The sequence below is a fragment of the Macaca mulatta genome, chromosome 2 (assembly GCF_049350105.2).
Source record: "Macaca mulatta isolate MMU2019108-1 chromosome 2, T2T-MMU8v2.0, whole genome shotgun sequence".
NCBI classification, from domain to species: Eukaryota; Metazoa; Chordata; class Mammalia; order Primates; family Cercopithecidae; genus Macaca; species Macaca mulatta.
The window spans coordinates 150,156,995-150,184,511 of NC_133407.1; the positions used below are offsets into that span (position 1 = coordinate 150,156,995).

At 40.9% G+C, this 27,517-nt stretch overlaps 1 protein-coding gene across 31 annotated transcripts in view; it reads left to right on the forward strand.

The window, feature by feature from the left end:
- ATG7 (autophagy related 7) overlaps positions 1–27,517 on the forward strand; it is a 392,778-nt gene that overhangs the window by 146,927 nt on the left and 218,334 nt on the right. For 19 of the 31 annotated variants that reach the window (XM_077990113.1, NM_001265972.1, XM_077990111.1 and 16 more), the window contains 5 exon segments: positions 580–657; positions 4,975–5,091; positions 7,043–7,192; positions 23,640–23,728; positions 25,255–25,376. In XM_077990113.1, the coding sequence (XP_077846239.1) occupies positions 580–657; positions 4,975–5,091; positions 7,043–7,192; positions 23,640–23,728; positions 25,255–25,376 (556 nt within the window). 31 annotated transcript variants of the gene reach the window in all.

Consider the following 27,517-nt stretch of genomic DNA (forward strand, 5'->3'; position numbering starts at 1 on the left):
TCTCAAACAAGGCTTCAAGAAACCCCTATGTGTATTTTACAGTACTTCCTTTGAGAGCCCCTCCCAGGCTCTTCACCCTCCCAGTTCCCCAGCTGAGTCTGCAGAGAATTCCTCCCATAAATTCTACCCACTTCTGTGACAGCAAATCCTACATGGCAGTGAAGTTATACGTTTATGCCGGTCTCTCTCTCTAGACTGCGAGTGTCTTGAGGGTAGGGACTGACCGTGTCTTTTATTTCTGTAACCCTGATGTGCCTGGTATATAGTAGACAATAAATATTTGCTGAAGGAGATTGTGAAGACATGAAAATGGCCTTGTTGCCTCCTCTGTGCTGAGATCTGCTGAGAGGAGGCGCCTGGGCTCCCTCACTTGGCTTAGATGTTGAAGGGAGTGTGGCTGGGAGAGAGGCAGTGTGAAGTGGGCAGAGTGAGGTAACAACCCACTTCATTGTATGGGGTAAGTGGTGCTGGGCCTGTAGGAAAGAAGAACCTGGTGCTTTTCAGCTCCACACTTTGCCTGGGAGTGAGAAGCTCAGAGATGCCTGGTAACCTGCCTTGACGCTTTTCTTCTTTTGGCAGATATGGGAATCCATAAAATCAGGCACTGCTCTTGAAAATCCTGTACTCCTCAACAAGTTCCTCCTCTTGACATTTGCAGTAAGTAAATGGGCTCTCGGTTGCACTGAGGCTGGTGAGATCCCCTGGCTCAGCCCAGTGTACCCGCAGAACAGTGTGCTCTTCTCTCTGAAGCTACTACCTTCTGTTATTTGAATAATAGCTGTTAACGAAACGCTCATTTGATTAGTGGCCAGATAGTGCTGGCACCTATTACCGATGCTAACTTAATTCACCCCTATGGATCATACTGGCAGTAATGCATCCCTATGGATCATACTGGCAGTAATTGCATAGTTTATATAAAACAGGGCATCATACAGTCAGGTTCAGGGAATGTTGTTTCATTGTTGCTAACGCCTTTGTTAAATACCGTCCTACAGAGGTCCATTGAAATAAAGGGAAGGGGCTTCTGGATTAGAGGAGATCACACTGCATAGCTTGACCACAAAATTGCTTGTTGATTTTTTCGTTTTTTGTTTTTTTAAAGTCAGAAAAATGTTTTCTGTAAGCGAAATCTAATTAAAATGAACATTGAGGGTAGCCTTGAAAAGGAAATCATATTAGGGTAACATGTGCTGCCCAGTGAAGAAGGGGTAGAATGTAGATGGAAGGACCTGGCCTTGGTGAGGGAAAAGTAGGGAAAAGGTAAGAGTTGGTTATAGAGATACCAGCTATGCAAACACACAGATACCAGCTATACACACATGCAAGTGCACACACACAGCACACAGATATGTATATATATATCTGTGTATATAAAACTAATTTATATCCTTTATTATTATATTGACTATATAACATTCTGTCAAATGTATGTTCCATAGATTCCTGTTATATATTCAGATGGTTTCTAATATTCACTATTATTACAAATGCTACTCTGGGCACAATGGCTCATGCTTGTAATACCAGCACTTTGGGAGGCTGAGGCAGGTGGATCACTTGAGGCCAAGAGTTTGAGACCAGCCTGGGCAACACCTTGTCACTACAAAAAATACAAAAATTAGCCAGGTGTGGTGGCACCTGCCTGTGATTCCAGCCACTGGGGAGCTGAGGTGGGAGGATCATCTGAGCCTGAGAGATTGAGGCTGCAGCAAGCCATGATTGCACCACTGCACTCCAGCCTGGAAAACAGAGTGAGACCCTGTCTCAAACAAAAAAAATACTGTGGCATATTGAAAAATATATAATATTAGCCATATTGGTCTTTTTTCCTGCTCATTTTACTTCTTTAGAATAAGTTCTTTGGAGCGGGCGTATAAACACTGTAATGTTGCTGTGGATTCAGTATGCTGTTTTACCACAGTGTCGTCAGCTTTGGATATTAATCCTCTTTCCCACTTTTTATTTTTTGCCAAGTTCTTCCCCGACCTCCCACCATTCCTCCTGGATTCCTAGATGTAGGGGAGGCCTCTGATTTATTGCCCAAGGCAAAAGAGGGTATGATAGCAATCAAACAAGGCCAGTGGGTGGCTATCTACAAGGAACACATTTTCTAACAGTTACAATGCTTTCTGTGTAATAGTGGAGGAGAGAGAAAAATGTTTAAATTTTTTGTCTGATTACTTGGTTCAATTTGGCATTTATAATTTGTCTATACGTTTGGGTAATTCTGTAGATTTTTTTTTTTTTTTTTTTTTGAGACGGAATCTCACTCTGTCTCCCAGGCTGGAGTGCAGTGGTGCGATCTCAGCTTACTGCAAGCTCCGCCTCCCGGGTTCCACCCCATTCTCCTGCCTCAGCCTCTCGAGTAGCTGGGACTACAGGCCCACACCACCACACCCGGCTAATTTTTTATATTTTTAGTAGAGACAGGGTTTCACCGTGTTAGCCAGGATGGTCTTGATCTCCTGACCTTGTGATCCGCCTGCCTCGGCCTCCCAAAGTGCTGGGATTACAGGCATGAGCCACCACGCCTGGCCTGTAGGTTCTTTACTGGGGTAAATTGTAAGTATTGCTAGTTAAAGATTTCTAGTTACTTGAACTTTCTTTACCAAGACACTTTCTTTACCAAGAATTCTTTCTTTACCAAGTAAAGAAAGTACACTTTCTTTACCAAGAATTCTCATTAGTAGAACATGCTGACAGTTTGCATTTAATGAGAAAAATAACATTAGCTCTTACTTAAAGTTTTAAGGTTTGCTAGAGTCAGTATGTGTGTTGGTCTTGTTGCCTTGTTTACTGAGCATTATTAGCCTGGCTTAAAACAAAATTGTAAGTATCTATTTTTTAAAATCTTCAGACACTAAGGACTTTATGTTTAATTTAATGGAGGTCCTTTGTATCCTGAAAAGAATCCTAAGAAATACAAGCCTTTTGGCTTTTGAAGATGACCTGATAAAGTTTCTTAGAATTTGTGAGGTCCGGCCGGGTGCGGTGGCTCATGCCTGTAATCCTAGCACTTTGGGAGGCTGAGGTGGGCAGATTGCCTGAGCTCAGGAGTTCTAGACCAGCCTGGGCAACATAGTGAAACCCCGTATCTACTAAAATTAAAAAAAAATTAGCTGAGTGTGGCGGCCAGCTACTCGAGAGGCTGAGGCAAGAGAATTGCTTGAACCCGGGAGGTGGAGGTTGAGCCGAGATCGTGCAACTGCACTCCAGCCTGCCTGTGTGACAGAGCAAGACTCCATCTCCAAAAAAAAAAAAAAAAAAGAATTTGTGAGGTTCTTCATCTTGAATTGTTTAACCTTTTACTAAAGATCAGTTATGACAAATCATTTAAGTACAAAGAAGAGAAAATAATCTCTGGAGGTGTTTTTGCTTTACTTCTGCTGTTTTTAGGACTCATAGGACTAGACAGTTCATTAATTTCAGTTTTGTACTTCATTTTGCCATTGTGAAGAGGGAATTTGTTCTTAGTTGATCAGTGAATAGCAGAATTAGAGACCGCAAAATTAGAGAATTATAATGGTAGTTATAAAGTCTAATAACTACCATTATTAGACTTTCTCATCTGTACACATGTTTACATATACATTTACATTTTAAAAGTCATCTAGTATGATTTCATTTATATGAAAAGTCCACACTAGGCAAATCCATAGAGACAGAAAATAGATTCGTGGTTGCCAGGGGATGAGAGGAGGGGGAATGGGGAGTCTCTGCTAATATGTATGAGATTTCTTTTTGAAGTGATGAAAATATTCTGGATGATACAACCATATCACTATACTAAAAAGAAACTACTAAATTATATACTTTAACATGGTGGATTTTATGGCATGTGAATTATATCTCAATAAAAAGTCATTTAACAACCATCCAATTTTAATTGTTAGCAAGATTCAAGAAGAAATATTAATTAGTCACATAAACTGCATTCATATTCAGTGGTCACAGGCTTGTAGGCAAGCTGCCAAATACCCACATATGTCTGGAATACTACCATGAATTTAATTAAGGCCCCAAAAGCTGTAGGAATTCTGAAGCAAGAGCCATTAGCATGAGTGGGAACAGAGTCAAAGACAGCCTCACAAATCCTTTCCCCTGGGTCACCTACCCTGGTGGGGGATGGGTCAGATACACCCATGAAGATGTAACCTCTTCTATTCACCCATGCAGCTTACTACTTAGAGCCTCTCCGTGGCTGTAATCATGCACTCACTTTATCTCTGCTCCGTCCACAAAGTGAGCTGCCTGATGTCTGGGACTGGGGTTTATTGTCATCTTATTGTCAGTGTCTTATGTTTTGCCTTATACATACCAAGGGCTTGATAGTTGTTGACTTAAATCCACTAAGGCATTTCCAAAAGCAATATTGTATTATTTCAGGCATGCATAGGTATGTGAATAGCACAGCTTCCTTAATAACATGCACTTTTTTTGATTGTGAAGAGAATGGTAACTATTTGGAAGTTGTGCTTCTGTAGATAGTACATTGAGTATGTATGGTCAATGGAAAAAAGCTTAAGTTTTGGAAGCAGAGTTCTGATCTCTTCTCTGCCCTTTGCCATCTTTTTTATTGTTGTTCAGGTTTTTTACCCCTTTGTAAGATTCAGTTTTCTGTTTATAAAATGGGATAATAATAATTACCTCCCAGGGGGATTTTGTAGGTTAAAGGATGATGATGATAATAACAATTACATATTGCACATTTTCTGTTAGCAAGTGGCCAAAAAAGTATATTGTGTTTGTCATCATTTTATTAGTGGTGGTATATGAGACTATTTTGGGAATTAAAAAGTCCTTTATTTGATCATGAGTTCTGCTGGGGATGAGGATATTTGACAAGCTGGACATACTTGGTTTGCGTCAGCTTTGCTATCTTAATTGGCCTTGTGAAGCTACATTAATAGATGCGTTTCATCTTAAGCTAATGGTGCTATTCTAATAACCTATTTATATTTTTTATTCTAGGATCTAAAGAAGTACCACTTCTACTATTGGTTTTGCTATCCTGCCCTCTGCCTTCCAGAGAGTTTACCTCTCATTCAGGGGCCAGTGGGTTTGGATCAAAGGTTTTCACTAAAACAGGTATCAACAAATAACCAAAATGCACAAAAAATTGGGTTGAATGTGCAAGAGTAGTTATCTAGTGCTTTCCAAAGACAAACAGGTACTTCTCTGGATGAAGAGGTGGTGACTGAAATCCTCCAAAGGTGGTACTAGGAGCAGACTTATTTAGAAAATGTTTGTAAAGTCATTTTTTTGTATATATATTTATATATATTTTGAGACTGGGTCTCACCCCCGTTACACAGGCTGGAGTGCAGTGGCACGATCATAGCTCACTGTAGCTTCAACTTTTCAGGCTCAGGTGATTCTCTCATCTCAGCCTCCTCAGCACCTGGGACTATAGGCATCCCACCACACCTGGCTAATGTTTGTCTTTTAACAGATACGGGGTTTTGCCATGTTGGCCAGGCTGGTCTTCAACTCCTGGGCTCAAGCAATCTACCTACCTCAACCTCCCAAAGTGCTGGAATTACAGGCATGAGCCACCCTGCCTGGTCTATAAAGTCATTTTGAAGATGTAGTGAACAGTAATTTTCCAGGTTTTCAGTGGTATTTGGTGAAATGCTAAGCCAGTAAGGGGGAATTATAGGAATATTTTGAAACACCGAAAGAATTTACCAAAATGTGGTCTTCATTTTCAATGTGGGGAAACATAAGGCAGTATACTCTGGGAACAAGTGTTTGAAACAAAACAGAGGGCATTCTCCGACCCTGGTACCAAGTTGCAAAGCTTTTCTACCTGGAGCGGTACATGCAGAGTTAGTCAGTGACATTTGGGATAGATAATAAGGTCATTAGAGATGGTTCCCAGAACAGCAGTTAAAATAATCAGGCTGGTAAAACAGAGACCCTAAACTAGAGAATTCTGATTGTTGTTAAAGCAAAGATTATGTGTCAAGATGATTTGAATTCATGAAACACATCAATCACTAAAGCCCTGGATACTGAAGCCATCATTCAGGGAGCTTTCTTGGAGCTGTTCAGAGAGCAGCCATTATTGATTAAAATTTTTTTTTTTTTTTATTTCGTACAAATCCAAGGTTGTGGTTTTGTGGAACTAATTTCCCAAGAAGAAATATAAGTGGGGAAAAAGGATTTTGGATGAGGATTGACTGCTGGCAGGTATGGGGTTTCTTTTATTGAGGACAAAAATGTTCTATAATTATTATTTCTGTGGTGGTTGCATAACCCTGTGAACATACTAAAAAAACAACACATTGCATTATGTACTTTAAATGGGTGAATTGGGTCAGGCACGGTGGCTCACACCTCTAATGTAATTCCAGCACTTTGGAATGCAGAGGTGAGCAAATCACTTGAGTTCAGGAGTTCAAGACCAGCCTGGGTAATATGGTGAAACTCCTTCTCTATAAAAAATTCAAAAAAGTTAGCCGGGCATGGTGGTATGTGCCCATAGTCCCAGCTACTCAGGAGGCTGAGATAGGAGGATTGATTGAGCCCAGGAGGTTGAGGCTGCAGTGAGCTGTGATTGCCTGGGTGACAGAGCAAGAAAGGCAGCTTGGAGCCAGAAGGAAGACACCTGTCTCAAAAAGTAATAAATGGGTGAATTGTATGGTATGTTAGTCATGTCTCAGTAAACCTGTTGAAGATTATGGAAAGGTTCAGGGTAAAATTCATCGGGGTAGATTCATGTTGGATTATCATAGGAGAGAAAGAATGTTTGGTTACCTCTCTAAAACTCTGATTGACAGCTTAGGGAACCACCATGTTGTACCATAAAATGTCCCTTTGTGCTCCAAAGACACACACCACCATGCACCTGGAAAGCGTTATATAAAAGCTAAGTGGTATTATTTGGAGGCACTTCTATGTTCGTTTGCTGTAAGAGGAGTGTGATCAGTCATTTCCAGTCTTCTGGTTTTAAGGTACCTTTTATTTTGAGTTAGTTTTTAGCTCAGAACTAGATATGTAATTTTCTAGAGAATAACGATGTGTTTTCTGTTTTCAGATTGAAGCATTAGAGTGTGCATATGATAATCTTTGTCAAACAGAAGGAGTCACAGCTCTTCCTTACTTCTTAATCAAGTATGATGAGAACACGGTGCTGGTTTCCTTGCTTAAACACTACAGTGATTTCTTCCAAGGTCAAAGGATGAAGGTCAGATAAACTTTGAGTATCATTTTATTATATAGTTTTTTAAAAAATCTGAAGTTCATGTTACAAGAGACCACTGCAAAAGTCAAACTTGTTTAGATTTCCTTAGCTTTCAAAGGATGTTAAGAACATTTCCTTATCTCTACCCTCTCCCACCCCTGCAGTTATCGAATCAGCTCCTCCAGGTTTTTCTAGCTCTACTACAGCTCAGAGTCATTTTGATACCTTACTCTTTTTTTTGTTTGTTTGTTTGAGACGGAGTCTCGCACTGTCGCCTGGGCTGGAGCACTGTGGCGCAAACTTGGCTCACTGCAACCTCCGTCTCCCAGGTTCAAGCGATTCTCCTGGTCAACCTCCCGAGTAGCTGGGACTATAGGTGCCTGCCACCACACTCGGCTAATTTTTTGTATTTTCAGTAGAGATGAGGTTTCACTATGTCGGCCAGGCTGGTCTTGAATGCGTGACCCACCTCAGCCTCCCAAAGTGCTGGGATTATAGGCATGAGCCACTGCACCCAGCCAATACCTTACTCTCTATTAGTGCTAAAGTTATTTCCTTTTTCCCTCCTGATGTATTTTACCCTTATGTTTTAATTTTTATTCCCAGAACTACTTGTAGTTCAGGCCCCTCATATCACACTCCTGGACACTTAGAATCTTGTTTCCATCTTGCGCAACAGAACTATAGAAGAATCTCCCTTGAACTACCCACATTTAGTATATCATTCATTGACCAAGAGCCTAATAGTGTCTTCCTTCTGGCTCCAAGCTGCCTTTCCTACCTTATCTTCCACTATTTTCCTTATAAAGCATTGCTCCAGCTAATCTTACCTATTTTTCTCCAGAATCTCCATCCCCTTCCCATCAGATACACCTAAAACTTTTTTTGTATCTTTCTTTTTCTCATGTTGTATCATCTTCCTAAAACATATTCTACTTATGAAAACCCTAAGAAATTCTCTCTGTCCTTATTGAAATTCTATCTTCACTGTGAAGCATTTTCATGGTGTGGCCATATATGATCTATCCGTATCTGTAGTCATTGCATTTATTCCCTGATCCTCATTTGCAGGTCCAGTACCTTGTACAAATTTCTTTTTGTGCCATATTAGACTGTAAGCTCCAAGAGGGCAGGGCCCAAGTCTTATGAATTTGTGTCCGTATAGTGTCTAGTACTTGTCTGAGGCCCTCAATAAAATTCTTTTGAATGAATGAAAGAGTACTGTAAGTGTCTTTTAGAAGTGATCAGATATATAGGAAGTTGTCTTAGCTATACAGGAGACTATGAATTAAAAATAACAAAGATTTATGAGTGTTAGGAAGTTCTGAAATCAAATAGAATCATCTCCATAGCCATGTGAATATATCAGAGCTGAAAAAAGGGAAGCCTTTAACTGACGGTCTGGTTATTCTTTAGCCTGAACTTAGGATGACTTTTTTTTTTAAAGCACATTTTAAAATCAACTACATTTACATTTTATTTTTCAGAGGAAGCCCTTTTTTTTTTTTCCTTGTATTTTTAGTAGAGATGGGGTTTCACCATGTTAGCCAGGATGGTCTCTATCTCCTGGCTTTGTGATCCGCCCACCTTGGCCTCCCAAAGTGCTGGGATTACAGACATGAGCTACCACACCTGGCCCAGAGGAAGCTTTTTAAATTGAGGACTGAAGATTGAATTTTTATTAAAATTCTTTCCCCCAGGTGATTTCACAGAACCACAGCTAAATTAGTATAGCAGTAAGATCATTAATAGCTTAAAGTCCCATCTAGTGTGAAGTCCTGTTGTCATAGCAGGCAGGATTAAATGGCCTGTGTTTGGAAGTAACTGTAGGTCAGGTTATATGTGGTAAATAAGTGGTCCTCCCCAAAGTACAGCTCTACCAAAATAACAGTTTGAACAATGCTTTAAAATTAATTTAAAAGGGACTTCCACATACTTGCTCTTTCTATAATAACTCTGTGGAACAAGTGTTAGTTACTAACTGTGGTTAGTTAATTAGTATCTGCATTTTCTGTTTGAGACTCAAAGTCACACGACCACATTGTCTGATTACGAAGCCTATGCCCTTTCTTGTTGTTGTTGTTGTTGTTGAGGCAGAGTCTTGCTCTGTCACCCAGGCTGGAGTGCAGTGGCACGATCTCAGCTCACTGCAACCTCCGCTTCCCAGCTTCAAGCGATTCTCCTGCCTCAGCCTCCCAAGCAGCTGGGACTACAGGTGTGCACCATCATGCCCAGCTAATTTTTGTATTTTTAGTAGTGATGGGGTTTCACCATATTGGCCGGGCTAGTCTCAAACTCCTGACCTCGTGATCCACCCGCCTTGGCCTCCCAAAGTGTTGGCATTACAGGCGTGAGCCACTGTGCCCGGCCACAAGCCGATGCCCTTTATACCATTCCCTTGACCTTGGGGAAACTGCATAACTTTTCGTTGTATTAGTTTATCTGTTAAATGGTGGTATTGCCACCTCCTTTTGTGAGGATTAAACATGATAATGTGAATAAAATGCCGAGCACATGGTAGATGCTCAATGTTTCCACTTCCTTTATGTTTCAACAGCAGCATATTTTGAAAGACAGCAGATCTCTGGGGTCTCCTCTGAAGTGCTCTGGGGGATTCACCAGTGCCCTGTCCCTGAGTCTAACTGCCTGTCTGCTTGTCGGGTTCAGGCACATTGTCCTTCACTTGGTTACAGTTATATCTCAGGAAAGCCTGGAATTACTCAGCGTGATGTGATGAACACCTCCTTATGGGCCAGAAATTTTGAGATACAATTGTACTTGTTCTCACACAACCCAAAGTCTTCTAGAGGAGAGGAGACATTGACCTGTGGAAAGTTCAGTAGAAATTCAAGTAATGGAAGATAAGTTCAAAATATTGATACACGTGGTACTTTGGTTGGTCGTCTATGCCTTATCTTATTCTAGAAAAGATCACCAGAAGCCTTAGAGCGTTTCGGCCTCATGGGAGTTTTATAGCCTTCATGCCGCCCTTCCTACCTGTGGCCCTGAATGTTCCTGTCTCTCCTCCGCACTGCTGTCCAAGTGTATTTTCTTTTTGAGACAGAGTCTCGCTCTGTCGCCCAGGCTGGAGTGCAGTGGCCGGATCTCAGCTCACTGCAAGCTCTGCCTCCCAGGTTTACGCCATTCTCCTGCCTCAGCCTCCCGAGTAGCTGGTACTACAAGCGCCCGCCACCTCGCCCAGCTAGTTTTTTGTATTTTTTAGTAGAGACGGGGTTTCACCGTGTTAGCCAGGATGATCTCGATCTCCTGACCTCGTGATCCGCCCATCTCGGCCTCCCAAAGTGCTGGGATTACAGGCTTGAGCCACCGCGCCTGGCCCAAGTGCATTTTCTAACGTGTAAATTTGATCATATAACTCTTCTACTTAAAACCCTTCTAAGGTTCCTGTTGACTTCAGGATAACGTTGAAACTACTTAGCTTGGCATTTGAGGTCTGTTCCGTTCTGGTTCCTGTCCATCACTAGCCTCATTTTGTATTTCCCAAGATACATCCTGTGCTCTGGCTACCCCTGTGTCCTCCAAATGCCACATGCTTTCCCCCCATCTCTCTGCCTTCAGATATCTCTCTGTCTCCCTTCTGTCACCTGGCAGCTGCCTCACCTACCCTTCTGATTCATCATCCCAGGATGCACTGGCTGGCTGATTGCACCATTTCATGTCTCTCTTCTGTGTTCTGGTAGCAGCCTCCCTGCTAGCACTGACTGGTCTCCAAAGTAATTGTTGATTCACTTTTCTGCCTGCCCCATATCCCCAGCCTGTCAGCAACTTTAGCACTGAATCTTGTTTGTCCCCACTCTGCATCCTCAACATTTAGTGCAATGCTGGACACTTAAGAGACACATGATGCGAGAATGCTGAGAGGAGAGAGACAGAATTGTGAACTGGTATGAAAATTAAAGAAGGCGGCCGGGTGCGGTGGCTCAAGCCTGTAATCCCAGCACTTTGGGAGGCCGAGACGGGTGGATCACGAGGTCAGGAGATCGAGACCATCCTGGCTAACACGGTGAAACCCCATCTCTACTAAAAACAAAAAACTAGCCGGGCGAGGTGGCGGGCGCCTGTAGTCCCAGCTACTCAGGAGGCTGAGGCAGGAGAATGGCGTAAACCCGGGAGGCGGAGCTTGCAGTGAGCTGAGATCCGGCCACTGCACTCCAGCCTGGGCGACAGAGCAAGACTCCGTCTCAAAAAAAAAAAAAAAGAAAAAAGAAAATTAAAGAAGGCTTTTGCCGGGGGCAGGGTCGAACCCTAGAGAAATAATTTCTAGACATCATTTTCAGTGGTTCTTGCTTTTATTGCATTAACCTCATTCACTCTCTTTAGCATAATGCCAGTTTCCCTTTGAGCCACGACATTTCCTTGAAGGTTTTCACCCTCTTTTTTCAAAAATAGGCATTCTTTTCAGTATGAATTCCTGCACTTGTGCTCTGGCTTCATGTTTTACTCGATTCTGCCCCCTCCTCCTCCCACCAGCACTTTGTTCCCTAAAAAGTCACTGCTTCTCTTTGAGCCCTGTGTCCTCAAGTGTAGGATGGAGAAATATTGGAATCCCTCTGAGTTTCTCTCTTCCACCTGTTTCTCTTCTGGGTTATCTCATTGTGCCTGCAATGCCAGAAACCATTTCCTCCCAAGTAATTCAGTTTCTCCCACTAGACTGAACCTCCCTCTGGACCCCGGGCCACATTATCCAGCTGCCTGCTTGCCTCCTTCTGCATCTTATAATCTTTATCCCAAGGCTGGTCCTTTTCTGGCTTCACTGGCTCAGAATGATGCTGCCTCTATCCAGTCACACGAGCCAGAAATCTGGTCATCCTACCAGACAGCTGTCTTCCCACTGCCACCCCTGCGTCTTGTGGATTTCATGTCCTGAATGTCTCTCAGCCCTTCTGCCACCACCTCAATCTCTGCTGTACTGCAGCAGCTTCCTCACAAGCCTCCTTGTATCTACTCTGGGCTTCTCCAGTTCATTCCCACATCATCCCCACAGTTTTCTTTAGAAAAGCAGATCTGATCATGTCCCTATCATAATGAAACACCTGAATGTCTTCTTCCCTGTGCTCTAAGAATAGGGGCTAAATTCTTTCATATGGCCTACAAGAGTCTGTGTGGCCTGGCCCCTGTGGGCATCCAGCCCCAAGTCATTCCACGTTCCCTGCCACAGGGCTTTTGCATGCACCTTTTGCCTGGAACTCTCTTCTCTCTCCTTTCTCCACTTCTACCTTTCCCTCCCCCGACCTCCCCTTTGCTCTGTTAAGTGCCCACTCTTTCAAGGAAACCCTTCCCTGACCTCTATAAAAAGGTGTATTCCTTCTGTTGCAAGCTCTCATATCACTGTGTATCCCTTCTTTTTTCTTCTTTTCTTTTCTTTCTTTCTTTTTTTTTGAGATGGAGTTTCATTCTTTGTTGCCCAGGCTGGAGTGCAACGATCTTGGCTCACTGCAACCACCGCCTCCAGGGTCCAAGTGATTCTCCTGCCTCAGCCTCCCAAGTAACTGGGATTACAGGCATATGCCACCACACCTGGCTCATTGTTTTATTTTTAGTAGAGACGGGGTTTCGCCATGATGGCCAGGCCAGTCTCAACTCCTGACCTCAGGTGATCCACCCACCTCAGCCTCCCAAAGTGCTGGGATTACAGGTGTGAGCCACCACACCTGGTCCATAATTTTACATTTTCTTGAGTGATCTTTGATTAATATATTTTTCTCCCATTTAAATGTAAGCTCTACCAGGACAGGTACCCTATCTTTGATTTCCCACCATTGTGTCTGCATCCCATAGCAGAATGCCTGGTGTGTAAAATGCAATGGAAGGATGAATTCATGCATAAATGAGTTGTGAAGACTGGAGATTGCTCATGAGAACCACCTGGTCAGTGTCTGGCATACAGTAGGCCTTCAGTGAGTAGAGGGTAGCTCTTAGTATTAGTTCATTGTAGGTGTTCTCTTGGATGTGAGCATTCTATTGTCTGGTTAAGGCCATGTGGTTTACAAAGGCTTTCCCAAATTGTCTGCACACCTCAATTTATGTCTAATGAGTTACACACATGGTTACTGGAGTGACAGGAGACAGAATACAGGGGAGGTATATGATCTGCGTGGCTGATTCAGAGCAGGGGTTCTTAATTTGCAGTAGGGTGCAAATGCATAATGTCTCAGAAGGTTTTGGAAGCAGTGGATCCTCACCCCAGAAAAATACACATCTACATGCAGTTCTGCTTCTATTGTCAGAGATGCACAGAGCACTGAGACTCTCGGAGGCCCTGGCTTGGAGGAAGATTAAGGAAAAGACAGGAGTTAGCCTGCTTAGCAGGGAGCCTGTGGATTGTTAAGGTCAGGAGGTGAATGAGTCCTCTTTGTTCCAAGTCAGAGTAGGAGCTTTGCATGTGGAGGTACTGTTCACTTGTGTGTGAAGCCTTGGCTGACTATGAGAGAGTGGGTACCTGCCCCTGAAGAGGACACATTGCCAGCCACCGACAGCAGGGACTGCCATGGTCTCAGTTTTGACCGTGTGCCCAGCATGCAGCTGGTCACTCATACATGCTATTACTTATCCTTACACACCCTGCAAAGTGAGTAGTGTTGTCTGCATTTTACAGAGAATGGAAAAGAGACTAGGGAATGGAAGCCTCTTCACATGTGAATGATCTTACTTCCTACAGTCAGAATGCTTCCTGTAGTGAAAAAGGAAGCAGCCATTTTTTTCTGCTCAGCTCACAGTGTGTTGGGGTAGAGTAGGAAGGCTAGGCTTCAGTTCCCAACAGCTTAATGGGCCGAATGCTCTGAGCCTTAGTTTCCTTAGTGTGTATAAGCATACAGTAATGACACCCCCTTCCTTGTAGGTGGCTGGGAGAACTAAGAGTCATTAAGTTTCACTCACATGTTCTAATTGTTCCCACTGTATTTTCTTAGAACGTTTTTCAGTTTTCATTTTCAAAGGAAAATTTTCTTTGGATTAACCCCAGTTTCCAGCTATTCCATAAAAATGGAGTTTTAAGGTCCCGAGTCACACAGCCCACTCTGCCTTTACCAAAGGAAGGCACAAGAGAAGTCTGTCCTGAGATTGGCAGGGTTGCCAGTTCAGCAGCCCCTGGGACATCCAAGAAAGTTATACCAGTTCACTAATGGTACCATCTTTAAATGAAAGCTCAAAAGCAAATGTGACTGCGATTGGTTTCATCTCACTTCTTGGGTGATGTATAGTTCTTACTGTGATTGCTTAGTGCTAGAGTTCTTTGTCACTTATAGTTAAAAAATACCTGTTATAACCCAATATGTCTTTGTGCACACATGCACACATATAACAAATAAGACTTTTGCAAAATAATGCTTTCCTTTATTCTGTTTTATCTTTTTGAAAAATTCTAGTGACCCAGTAAATTATTTAAGAATTGCAAATAGCTCACCACCTGCAGTTTGAAAAATGCTTTGTGACCATTTTCTGACCATTTTGGGAATCCTGGCAAATAAATGAACTGTACTAGGTGAGGTTCCATTCATTAGTTTTATTTCCAGCTGTATCTCTCTGTTTTTAAAATGTCACAAAGGTTTTCAGCTATTATTTTATGTTTTCAAATTTTTTTAATATACAGACTTTTTGTATACTTCTTCTAATCTTGTGTATTTTTTAAAACTAAGATTGTACAGTATTTTGTTTTATTGTAGCATTTTAGCATAATAGTGTTATATTCATCAACATCCTTTTGAATGGATGTATGAGAGTATTTTTGCCAAGGTTTTGACTTTTAGATTTCTCATAATTTCTTCACTATTGGGACTGCTTTGTGCATCAAATTTTTCCTCTCTCTTTTTCCTCTCCTTATCCCCTGTATTTTTAATTATTTCTATAGAAAAGATGTCTAGATGTAGAATTACTGTGTTACAGAGTTTGAGGCTGGGTGTGGTGGCTCATGCCTGTAATCCCAGCACTCTGGGGGACCGAGGTAAGAGGGTTGCTTGAGACCAGGAGTTCAAGACCAGCATGGGCAACATAGCAGGACTCTGTCTCTACAAAAAAATTTAAAAATTAGCTAGGTGTGGTGGCACACACTTGTAGTCCAAGATACTCTGAAGGCTGAGGCAGGAGGATTCCTTGAACCCAGGAATTTGAGTCTGCAGTGAACTGTGATTGTGCCACTGCACTCTATCCGGGTAACTGAATGAAACTGTCAAAAAAAAAAAAAAGTTTGAACATTTTAAGGTTTATAATCAGCGGTGTGCTGATAAATGTTTAACAACCAGCTCTTGTGAGGTGGGAAGAGTCCTGATTTTGTAGTGTTTTCTTACTTGTGTGATATCAGTACTCCCACCATGGCCAATTTCAAGCTATCAGTGTGAAGTCCTGGAATGCCGAGTTGGGGAGAGACATTAACAGTTGGCTCCCAGAAGCCTGTCTGGGCCAACTCCAACACACCACTGCTTATGATAAATGTTTCCCCAAGACCCTGCCAGCTTCCCTCCTACCAGCTGTGTACCCTTACCAGGATCAGATGTTATAGTATTGTACACATGTGTTAGGTTGAAATTGGGCCTTAAATTCTTCTCTCAATGAAATGTGGATTCCACATTTTGCTACAACAGATCATCATCTTTCAGGCCAGTTCTTATGATTACGTTAAAAATAGCTCCTGACATTGTCCCATTGCCAATCTTTTAGGAAAGGTTGCTTGACTCTTCTACTTCATTCAGAGCAGTTATTGAAGATTGAATATTTGGGAAATGTTGTGTAATTTCAACAACATTAGCCTTTAATTCTAGGGCTTTAAAATCTATGGACAAGAGCAATAGCCAAGGAGCAACAATTTATATGCTATTAGTTGGGCTCTTTCTTCACTTAGTGATCTCTCCACATCTTGGCAGCTGTCTGTGACTTTGAAGTGCATTAGGTATTTCAATTTTTCCCCCATACTTTAAAAATGTGTAATCTCCTTTGTGCATTTCCTGTTACATCAAGTGTTTGAGTTATAAAGACAGCCATTTGTTAGATTAGCATGTTTTATGGGATCATTGTGGAAAATGTTCTTACTGGAGACAAGCAAGTTGGCAATTTTGCCCTCTTTCTCACAGTGTACTTTTTCGGCAAATTGCTTGGCAGACTGATCATGACTGAATCATTTCAATGAATTATATGCTCTCAGCCAAGTAGAAAGGAACATTCATTTCATAAAGTTTCTAAACAAAGTTTTTCTTCAGTTACGTTGTGCTTCTTTCTGCTGATTTGTATTACAAAAGGAAGTGATTTGCCCAAGTTCGCACAATTAATTTGTGGCAAAGCCAGTTCTAAAACCAGAACTCCTAGTCAGTGATTATTTATGAAAAACGTTTTTTAAAAAATTCTGTTTAACCATAGCATAAGCTGGCTTACCTAGCATTGTGCCAACGAATCATTCCTCCAACGATTAAGATAGATTCTGAGTTGATTCCTAAAGCACTTGAAGATTTTGGAGTCACTTTTGAATCATCAAAGAAAGATTAAATGATGTTCAGCATAGTGTTAAATGGATTTTGTCATTTTCCTATTCGATGCCTGCCTTCTGCACTTATGCCTCATATAGGTAGGAAAGTTACCTTAAAGCATTTTCAAGCTGACCTGCTTTTATGGGTAAGTGGTAGATTTTTCTCCTTAACAGATCATTCCTGCTCTCTATAGCCCATGTTAGGTCAGGTTGCTCTAAGAAACTTATTTGTAGTCTTTTATGCTCAAAAAAAGATTTTTTTTCACTATTCTACCCCGTTGCCTTTGCCTTAGGATAAGAAGTATGCTTATTCTTTGAAATTAGGCATCCACGTGTAGCATCTAACATAATATTCTAATTTATATAATTTAGATATCATTTAGTCCCAACTCTACATTTGCACATGATAAAACCCAGACCCCAAGAATATTTGATAGACCAGAACTTATCCCTTTCTTTTCTTTGCTAATTAAGAAGAGATAACCTTGAAACTGAAGATAGCTAACTACCTACAGTCACATGCCACATGATGTTTCGGTCAACAATAGACCACATATTCAGCAGTGGTTCCATAAGATTATAATAATGTATTTTTACTATACCTTCTCTGTGTTTAGATTTGTTCAGATACACAAATACCATTGTGTTAACAGTTACCTACAGTATTCAGTATGGTCACATGCTCTCCAGGTTTCTAGCCTAGGAACAACAAGCTATACCAGGTAGCTCAGGTGTGGTGTAGTAGGCTATACAATCTAGGTTTGTGTAAGAACACCCTGTGATGTTAGTATGACGGTGAAATTGCCTAACAGTGCATTTCTCAGAGTGCATCCCCATCATTAAGCAATGACTGTTGTGGTGATGGATTGGATTGGACAAAGAGGTCAATGAAGTTACTGCAAGAGAGTGTATTTATGTTGTTTTTGTAGTTACCATTTGTTGAGTGCTGGCCTCATTCTCAGTTTCTGTGCTAAGTACAGTTAAAAATTATCCTATAGGCCAGGCGTGGTGACTCATGCATGTAATCACAGCACTTTGGGAGGCCCAGGTGGGCAGATCACCTGAGGTCCGGAGTTCGTGACCAGCCTGACCAACATGATGAAATCCCATCTCTACTAAAAATACAAAATTAGCCAGGCGTGGTGGCACATGCTTGTAATCCCAGCTACTCGGGAGGCTGAGACAGGAGAATTGCTTGAACCCAGGAGGCGGAGGTTATGGTGAGCTGAGATCGTGCCATTGCATTCCAGCCTGGGCAACAGGAGCAAAACTCCATCTCAAAAAAAAAAAAAAAAAAAAAAAAAAAAATTATCCTATAGTTGAGAAAATTAAGGCATAGAGAAGTTAAGTAAATTGCTCAAGGTTACACAAGAGCAAGTGATCCAGAATGTTTGATTAAGGGCCCAGGTTTATGAAGTCATTTGAAAATTGCAACTCAATGTTTCTGTAGGAATGGCATTTTCTAGATTGATACTGCCTGGATTCTTCCTAGGTAACCCATTTAATAGCCTTTGTGTGGTTTTTTTTGTTTGTTTTTCCTTTGCTGGTTTGAATAGCCTTTAGATACTCTGTCAGATTGAGCTTTGATATAGTCTGTGTTGTTTTGTGACCTATAGGATATTTTCTTCTTACATATTCTCTAAAGTTCTATGATTCTAGAGCCCGAAGAAATCCTTTGAGATGAAAGGTTCAACCCCCTCATCTTGCAGGAGAGGAAGGAACTTCCCCCGATGTCTTAGAATCAGTTAGCTGCAGAATTAAAACACATACCTGCTGACTGTTCAGCAAGTGCATTTTTCACTGCATCAGGCCATTTTCTAATTCTAAGCTGTTTCAGTGTTTTGGAAGTCGAAATGCTAGTTTCTCCCTTCTCCCCCTTTTTACACTGGATGGAGTTATAAATGCTTTTCCTTTCTTCCTTTTTCTTTCTTTCTTTTTTTTTTTTTTTTTTTGAGACGGAGTCTCGCTGTGTCGCCCAGGCTGGAGTGCAGTGGCGAGATCTTGGCTCACTGCAACCTCCGCCTCCCAGGTTCACGCCATTCTCCTACCTCAGCCTCCCAAGTAGCTGGGACTACAGGCGCCCGCCACCATGCCCAACTAATTTTTTTGTATGTTTAGTAGAGACAGGATTTTACCGTGTTAGCCAGGATGGTCTCGATCTCCTGACCTCGTGATCTGCCCGCCTTGGCCTCCCAAAGTGCTGGGATTACAGGTGTGAGCCACTGCGCCTGGCCTAGAGTTGTAAATGCTTTTTATAAATAAAAGCAGTGTGAAATTGATGCGATGATTGCTAAATAAATATAGTTTGTCTGGCAGACGCTATCTGTCGTAATTGGCAGAGGGGAACAAAATAAAAAGATGTCCCTGATGGAAGAGTAGCAAATGGGGTGGCCACATGAACCAGAAGAGCTCAAGGAAGACAACTTCTTAATTTGGTGGAAGCCCTAGACTGGAAATCTTGTTCTCAGAGTTCTCTTGCTTCTCATTGGAAGCCCTCTTTTTTTTTTTCATCTTACTTTCACATTCTCACCTAGGAGAATCCCAGGGTTAAAATGCCATGAGACCCTGTATTGTTGAGAGAGGAAAGAAGGAAGGAAAAGGAACTTGCTGAGATGCTGCATCACGGTTTTGTATAGAAGTTTCAGGTCTGTGTCACTCAGGCATCACTTTTCCCCCTCTAGCTGCCTCCCAGGATCCCTGCTCAAAATCTTTGCAGAGGAGGAGTCCATGTATTCAAGCCTGGAGAAATTTACTAGTCTGTCATCTATTCAATAGATACTTGCTGACTATCAGGCACTGTGCTTAGGTAACTGGAAATGGAAAGATGAATACACTGCTCCTGCCTTCACAGAGAGTTCTAAACCAGCAAGACATCAAACATAAAATGCATCCTGTGTTTTCTTTATTCTAAAATGCTTGTTTCTCCATATTTTAATTTTTCTAAAGTCAGGAATTTCTTACAATTGTGTATATTTATGCAGTGAACCCTCTTTTAAGCAAATACTCATTTTCTTCTTTTGACTCTAGACAGCTAGTGCTAAGATGATAGTGTACACGAGAATCACATGCAGTAGTCACTGGACATGCAGGTATTGGTGGTACCTAGAGAGGTCTGGGATCAGATTGAGTGTGTGTATGTGTGTGGGTAGGGTGTTGTGCAAGTTCATCAAGCTTCTAGGCAATTCTGATGCAGGTGGTCTGTGCCGGACTATACTTTGAGAAACTGCTGCAGACAATCAGGAAGTTTGTAACCTGCACATTAGAATCACCTGAGGATCTTTTCAAATAACCAATACTCAAGCCAAACTCCAGATCCATTAAACCAGAACTTCTGGAGGTGGGACGCAGGCAGCAGTATTTTTGATAGCTCCGCAGGTGATACCCAAGAATCTTCAAGTGTGAGACCCATGGCTATTAGAAGGTTGAGGAAGAACAGTGCTTCTGAAACTTCCCTGGGTGTATTAATCACCTGGGTTCTTATTAAAATGCAAGCTCTGATTCAGCAGGTCTAGGTGGAGACCTGGGATTCTGCTTTTCTGAAGGCTCCCAGGGAAGGCTGATGCATGCATGCTGCTGGGGCATGAACCACATTTTGAGGAGCATGGGAAGATGTAGAGCCAGTTCAGAGTTTTCAAGATAATGACAGTTCAGAGATGTTTTCTTTTGTCTATAAGAGCACCCTCTCTAATATGCCCCAAATTGGAGTGCATGGAGTGGACCAGCCGCATCAGAATAATTCAGGAGCCTGGTACAGTTAAAGATACAGATTGCTGGGCTCACCACTGGAGATTCTGAGTCTATCACCAATAATGATATTAGTAGCACTTGTATGTGCTGGACTTTTCATATTTAGTATCAGCTCATTTAATCCTCACTACAGCTCTATGAAATAAGTAATATATTATTTCCTCCATGATTAAACTGTAGCTTGGAGGGTTGAGTACTTTTCCCTAGGCCTCATTTAGTAAGAGACTACTCAGTGTAGTAAGCTCTATTTTTACTAGATACTGTAAACCTTAGATGCTGAAACCTTATCTCTGTGGAAAAGGAAATCTCAAATAAAGGTATTTCCTGAAAGGATGACCATAGCTATGAACATATTTGTATTAAATTAAATATGAATCTATTTGCGTTTAAGAAATGAACATGCATTTAGACAAAAAATGCTTCAATTTTAGGAATAAGAAAATTGTATATAACAGAAAAGGTAGCAAATATTTTAAAGAGTTTTTGAAATAATACAGTAATTATCTGATAAGACCATAGTAAAATTCATTTTCAGAGATTGAGCAGATTAAGACTACTTAATTGTCCTTCAAAAGGAAATAGAAAAAGTTTGGTACATCAATACAATGGAATGCCATTCAGCCATGACTCACAATGGTTGTAGAACATTTACTGGCATGGAAGACAGTTCATAATACAATAAGAGATATAAAACAATATTTAGGCCAGGCACAGTGACTCATGCCTGCAATCCCAGCACTTTGGGAGGATAAAGCCAGTGGATCACTTGAGACCAGGAGTTCGAGACCAACCTGGCCAACATGGTGTAACCCCATCTCTACTGAAAAAATACAAAAAATTAGCAGGGCATGGTAGCACACGCCTGTCTGTTGTCCCAGGAACTAGAGAGGCTGAGGCACTAGAACTGCTTGAATCCCTTGAGGTGGAGGTTGCAGTGAGCCGAGATCATGCCACTGCACTCCAGCCTGGGTATAGAGTGAGACTTTGTCTCAAAACAACAACAACAAAGACAGTATTTACAGCATCATCCCATGTTTGTTTCAAAGTCCTAGTAATTAAAATATATTTATGCAAAGAACAAGTTTATGGGCAATTATATACCAAGATGTTAATAGTTCTCTCAGGATAGTGGGGTTATAGATATTCTTCTGAATATTAGTTAAGCTCCTACTTTGTGGCTGATACTATACCAAGCATTGTGGGAAATAAAAGGGAGTGTTTAGGGTGATTCCATCCTTACAGAACTAACTGGATCTAGATTTAACAAAAACGTGTCAGCCGTGTTTTCATTTAACCCATGTTATGCTTATGAAGGAAACCTATGGGTCAATTTATGGTTCTCTGCCAGCAATTTCTCTCCCTCACCCCTACTCACTGTACATCCTTCCTTCCTTTCTTCCACCCATTTATCCATCCATCTACTTTGTTATTCAAAAACATTCACCGAGTGTCTGCTCTGTATTTATGAACTGATCGTGGAGAGATGAAAAAGATACTCTCTGCTCTCCAGATGCTCTTTGTCTTCCTTTTTTTAAAAATAAACTTTATTTTGGGATAATTTTAGATTTACAGAAGATAGTGGCAAAGACAATACAGAGAATTACCATATACCTTCACCTGGTTTCAGTTTTCTCTAATGTTGTCACATTATATCACCACGTTTCATTAGTCAAAACTAAGAAGCCAGAATTTTTACATTACAATTAACTCAACTCTAGACATTTCCAGTTTCACCAGTTTTTTCCTATAATACCCTCTTTCTGTTTAGGATCCAGTCCAGGATACCACATTGCAGTTCGTTGTCATGTCTCCTCCTTAGTTTCCTGTGATCTGTAATTGTTTCTCAGGCTTTCTTTGATTTTTTTGATGACCTTGACATTTTTGAGGAGTACTAATTAGTTATTTTTATAGAATGTCCCTTAATTTGCGTTTGTCTGATGTTTTCTTGTGATTAGACTGGGGTTATTACGGGTTTTTGGAAAGAATACCACAGAGTGAAGTACCGTTCTGATAATCCACGTGACATCCTTGGTAATGTTAAATTGATTACTTGGTTAAGGTAATATTTGCCAGGTTTCTCCACTGTAAAGTTACTGTTTTTTTCTTTGGAAGTAAATCACTAATTCCAGCTACCTTTAAGGAGGGGAAGGGTTAAATTTTGCTTCTGAAGAGGGCAGTATTTGCATATATTGTTTGGAAATTTTCTTTAAGGAAGACTTGTCCCTTCACATTTATTCCATTCTTTATTTATATCAATGTGGACTCATAGATACTTATTTTATACTTTGGGTTATAATTCAACATCATATTATTTATATTGTTGTACAAATTGTGCCAGCCTTGGCCATTGAGAACTCTTTCAGTTGGTGCCTGTATCCCCTTGGCATGCCCCAATTCATTTGTTTTTTGAGTACCTCCTTTCCTGGTATTATAAGATGCTCCAAGCTTCTCTTGTATTTTCCCTGCCTGAGCCCTAGAATTAACCATGTGTCCAAGGAGCCCTGATTTCTTTTCTTGGAGAATGGTATTTAGAAGTCAGTATCTGGGTGCTGGATGCTCATTGTCTTTGAAAGGAAGGAGACAGAAAAATGAAAAATGTTATATACAAGGTTCAAAGAGCTATGGAAGCAGCAAGGACAGGTCAACTACTTCTGCCAGGAGAAGACTTCACTGAAGAAATGGTATTTTAAATTGAGTAGAGTTTTCCAGATGAAGATCAGGATTGGAGTGGGATGGGAAGGGGAAGGGAGGAAATATATGTTAGCAAAATCAAGGGTAACTGGCTGTTTAACTTGATCTGATTGTAGGCTTACATTAGTAGTAGCCCTTCTTTGATTTTCTCATTGCATAAAAATGAGTCAGTTTCACAGATTATATTTCTTTGTTTACAAGAGGATTTTCTCTGCAAGCCCTCTTGACTGTCCTCCTTCATTCCCCATCTTCCTTCTAGTCTTTTTTCCTTCTAAATGTATTTAGCTCCTACTTTCTGCCAGGCCCAATGCAAGGCACAGGGATGCAGACAAGAATTTGATAACCCCTGCCATCAAGAAGTTCTGTAGTCCAGTGTGAGATCCTGTGGCTTTCTTCTCCTCCCCTTAGCCCTTTACCAGATGTCTAATTTTTAAGGCTTTGCAGAAAGCATAAAAGAAACAAAGAGGAAGTATGAGCAGCATCTGTATTGTGAAGCTGAGATGATACTTGACTCACTCAGAAAGTCTTTTTTGTTCACAGATAACAATTGGTGTATATGATCCCTGTAACTTAGCCCAGTACCCTGGATGGCCTTTGAGGAATTTTTTGGTCCTAGCAGCCCACAGATGGTATTTACAAGAGTGTGTGTTTGTCTGTCTGTCTGCCTTTGTCAGTATGTGTTTTACAATGTGTCTGTTTCTATTTGTATCTCTGTTTTCCTAAATGTTTTTTTTTTTCCATTTTGGGCATGGAAATCAGGTAATCAATAAATCAGTCATAACCCAATTTCCATACTAGTGAACGTTAAGCAGGTCTGTTAGGGACCTGCATATTCTGATCATTCTGTGCTAAAGATGTTTTAGCGTATGGTAGAGTTGGTAGCCAGAGGTCCTGACACAAATTCTGTAGCCCTCCCTTCTAGCTGTCTGGGTTTCTTTCAGATAGGATTTTTCTACTGCTATCATTCTCCATTTTTTCTTAACCCTAAAACAATTAAAACAGAGGATATCTTAAAAGCCAATATATATTTGAAAAGATGCCCAACATCATGTCATTAAGGAAATAAAAATTAAAACCATAATGAGATGCTACTACATATCCACCAAAAGTATTTAACAAAAACGTCCATACCAAGTGTTGTCGAAGATGTGGAGCAAATACGGCTGGAAAAACGTTGGGCAGTATCTACCAAAATTAAAAATATCTATGGCTTAGCAATGTTACTCTCAAGTATATTACTCACTGAAATACATACATAGATAGAAGCAAAACATATACAAGAATGTTTACTGAAGCATTATGCTCAATAACTAAAAACTGGGAATAGTCCACATGTTCTTCAATAGTGAAATGAATAATAAATTTTAGTATATCCCTTACGATGAAATGCTGTATTACAGTGAATCTGAGTGAACTATTAATACAGAAATCAACATGAATGAATTTTAAAAACATATTATTAAGTGAAATAAGTTGGACCTAAAATAATACGTACTCTATGATTCCATTTATGTAAAGTTAAAATAGGCAAAACCAATATATGGACTTAGAGTAGTTGTTACTTTTGAGAGAAGGCATGAGACAGCCTTCTTTATACTTGGGATTTGTGTAATGTGTCTGCTTTACTTAAATAAAAATGTTTATTTAAAAAATGAAGATAGATAAATTATAGATTGTGCTCTTAGGGAGACAATCCACAATTATCCAGGTGGTAAGTCTACACAGTGCAAATGGGCTTCCTAACTACTGACTGAAGTGCTACTGCTTGATATGGAAGTTCATATTTGGAGAGCGGAGGGAACCAAAAGAACCCACGTCTTAAAGAGTTTTTTCCTAAATGTCTTGTGAGCATTTTTTCCTTGCATTTAAAATATTTATTTGTCAGAATTATTTATGTGCAATATGACTGTAATATAAAATTCACCTAGAAGGAAATCACAGCCAATTCATTGTTCAGCCTCTAAACACTTGGACAGAGGAACCGTATATGAATATGTTCAAAAGAGTTAAGGCCATCTCCTGTGGGTATCAGAGAGGCATAATTACAATGCATTGAATTCTCTCCAACTGGTTTGCTGAAGCTCTTATGTGAGCTTTTTCTTTTCCTTCCTTTAAAAAAAATAATAAATAAATAAAAATCCGGGCATGACAACAGGAGTAGCAGTTTCCAGTCTGTTGAAGTTCTTTGCTTCCGTGACCGTACCATGCAGGGGGCGCGAGACGTTGCCCACAGCATCATCTTCGAAGTGAAGCTTCCAGAAATGGCATTTAGCCCAGGTAATTTGCCGGTCTTTGAAAATGCATATAATTATCATTTATCAGAAACAGAACCAGGTTTACTTTCTTTTCATCCCTTCACAATGGCACAAGAAAGGAAGAGAAAAGTACAACTTGTACCTCTTTGCCAATGCAGACACCTACTTCGAACAGAGGGCACGCTCTGCTATTCAGACTGGAACAAAGGCAAAGATTGTGACCAGGAAATTTTCTCTAGGCAGTTTTTTCAGTCTTCAGGATTTGTTCCCCTCTGCTCCGCCTGTTTTCAATTTTACTTTTGTTTAACACAAAATCTTTATTCCTGTCCATTCTTAAAGGAAGGATGAAGTATTAATGCACTTAAATATTTATTTGTTAGATGTGTTAGATGTATGTGATCCTGTTCTCCATATAGCAAACCAGTCAGCAAAAATGCCATTTCTCCTTCCACATTTAATATCTTCATTTGATCCTTATGTGACAACTATCAGCTTTTATCCCCATTTTCTAAATTCAGAAACTTAGACTGAGAGACATTTTTTCTATAGAGAGATATATGTGTGTGTGTATATATATACATATATATTTTTTTACGTATGTCACAGAGATGGAATACATACTCAAGTTTGAGTAAAATAAGGATATAATGCCCAGCTCCGGAAATATTTCTTATCAGGAATCCATGTCCTGTGTCAAAGTCAGAGCACAATGTCTGGCACATCGTAGGTGCTTTATAAATGTTATGTAAATTTCCTAGCTCACATAAAGCCCCGCACTTTTATACTTCTTGCCAGAATAATTCCTCATCTTTATGTGATTTGTATGCTTTTGAGAGCACTTTCACAACATATATTATTATTATTATTTTTGAGGCAGAGTCTAGCTTTGTCACCCAGGCTGGAGTGCAGTGGCATGATCTCGACTCACTGCAGCCTCCACCTCCCAGGTTCAAGTGATTCTCCTGCCTTGACCTCCCAAGAAGCTGGGATTACAGGAGCCCGCCACCAGGCCCTGCTAATTTTTGTATTTTTAGTAGAGACAGGTTTCACCATGTTGGTCAGACCGGTCTTGAACTCCTGACCTCAAGTGATCCACCCACCTTGGCCTCCCAAAGTGCTGGGATTACAGGTGTGAGTCACCGAGCCTGGCCTCACATGTATTATTTAATTTGTTGTTCCTCACACCATCCTGATGGTTCCAAGGCACATTTCTTTCCTTATGCCATAGATATGCCTTAAAATGTGTGTGTGTGATGGGGGAGGTGGTGTCAAAATCTCTTTCAAGGCTGGGTGTGGTGGGTCATGCCTGTAATCCCAGCACTTTGGGAGGCTGAGGCAGGTGGATCATCTGAGGTCAGGAGTTCGAGATTGGCCTGACCAACAAGGCGAAACCCTGTCTCTACTAAAAATACGAAAATGAGTCAGGTGTGGTGGCGGGCATCTGTAATTCCAGCTACTCAGGAGGCTGAGGCGGGAGAATCACTTGAACTTGGGAGGTGGAGGTGTAGTGAGCCTATTGCGCTGCTATAGGTGCTATAGCCTGGGTGACAGAGCAAGACCCTGTCTCAAAAAAAAAAATCTCTTCTGAGATATCTTTTCTAGAGTGCTAAAGTCAAAAGGATTCAGGACTGGCCCACATGACATTTTTTCAGCAGTTCTGTGCTCTAACATGGATGTCTTTACAGACTTCTCTGAAAGATTGACAGAGTACTTCCGTTTGATCAAAGGACGATGCTGCTTTTCAGTTTAGAGCCTTTGCCGTTCTGCTGTCTTTAGATATTTGCATTGGATGTAGCACCCTCTTCTGGCAAATTATAAAATAGCTCCTGTGTAATGTTAATTTACATGCTGTACCTTCGTTTTATTAAACCACACTTAAAGATAGTCACAGGGGTATCCAATCTTTTGGCTTCCCTTGGCCACACTGGAAGAAGAATTGTCTTGGACCACACATAAAATACACTAACACTAACAATAGCTGATGAGAAAAAAAAAAAAAAACAAAAAAATCTCGTAATGTTTTAAGGAAGTTTATGAATTTGTGTTGGGCCACATTCAAAGCCATCCTGGGCCGTGGGTTGGATAAACGTGGTCTTGGGGAATGAGGTGAGAGTTAACTAAAAAGTAATGTGGGTCTGGTCTGTGTGTCTGACAAGCTGCCAG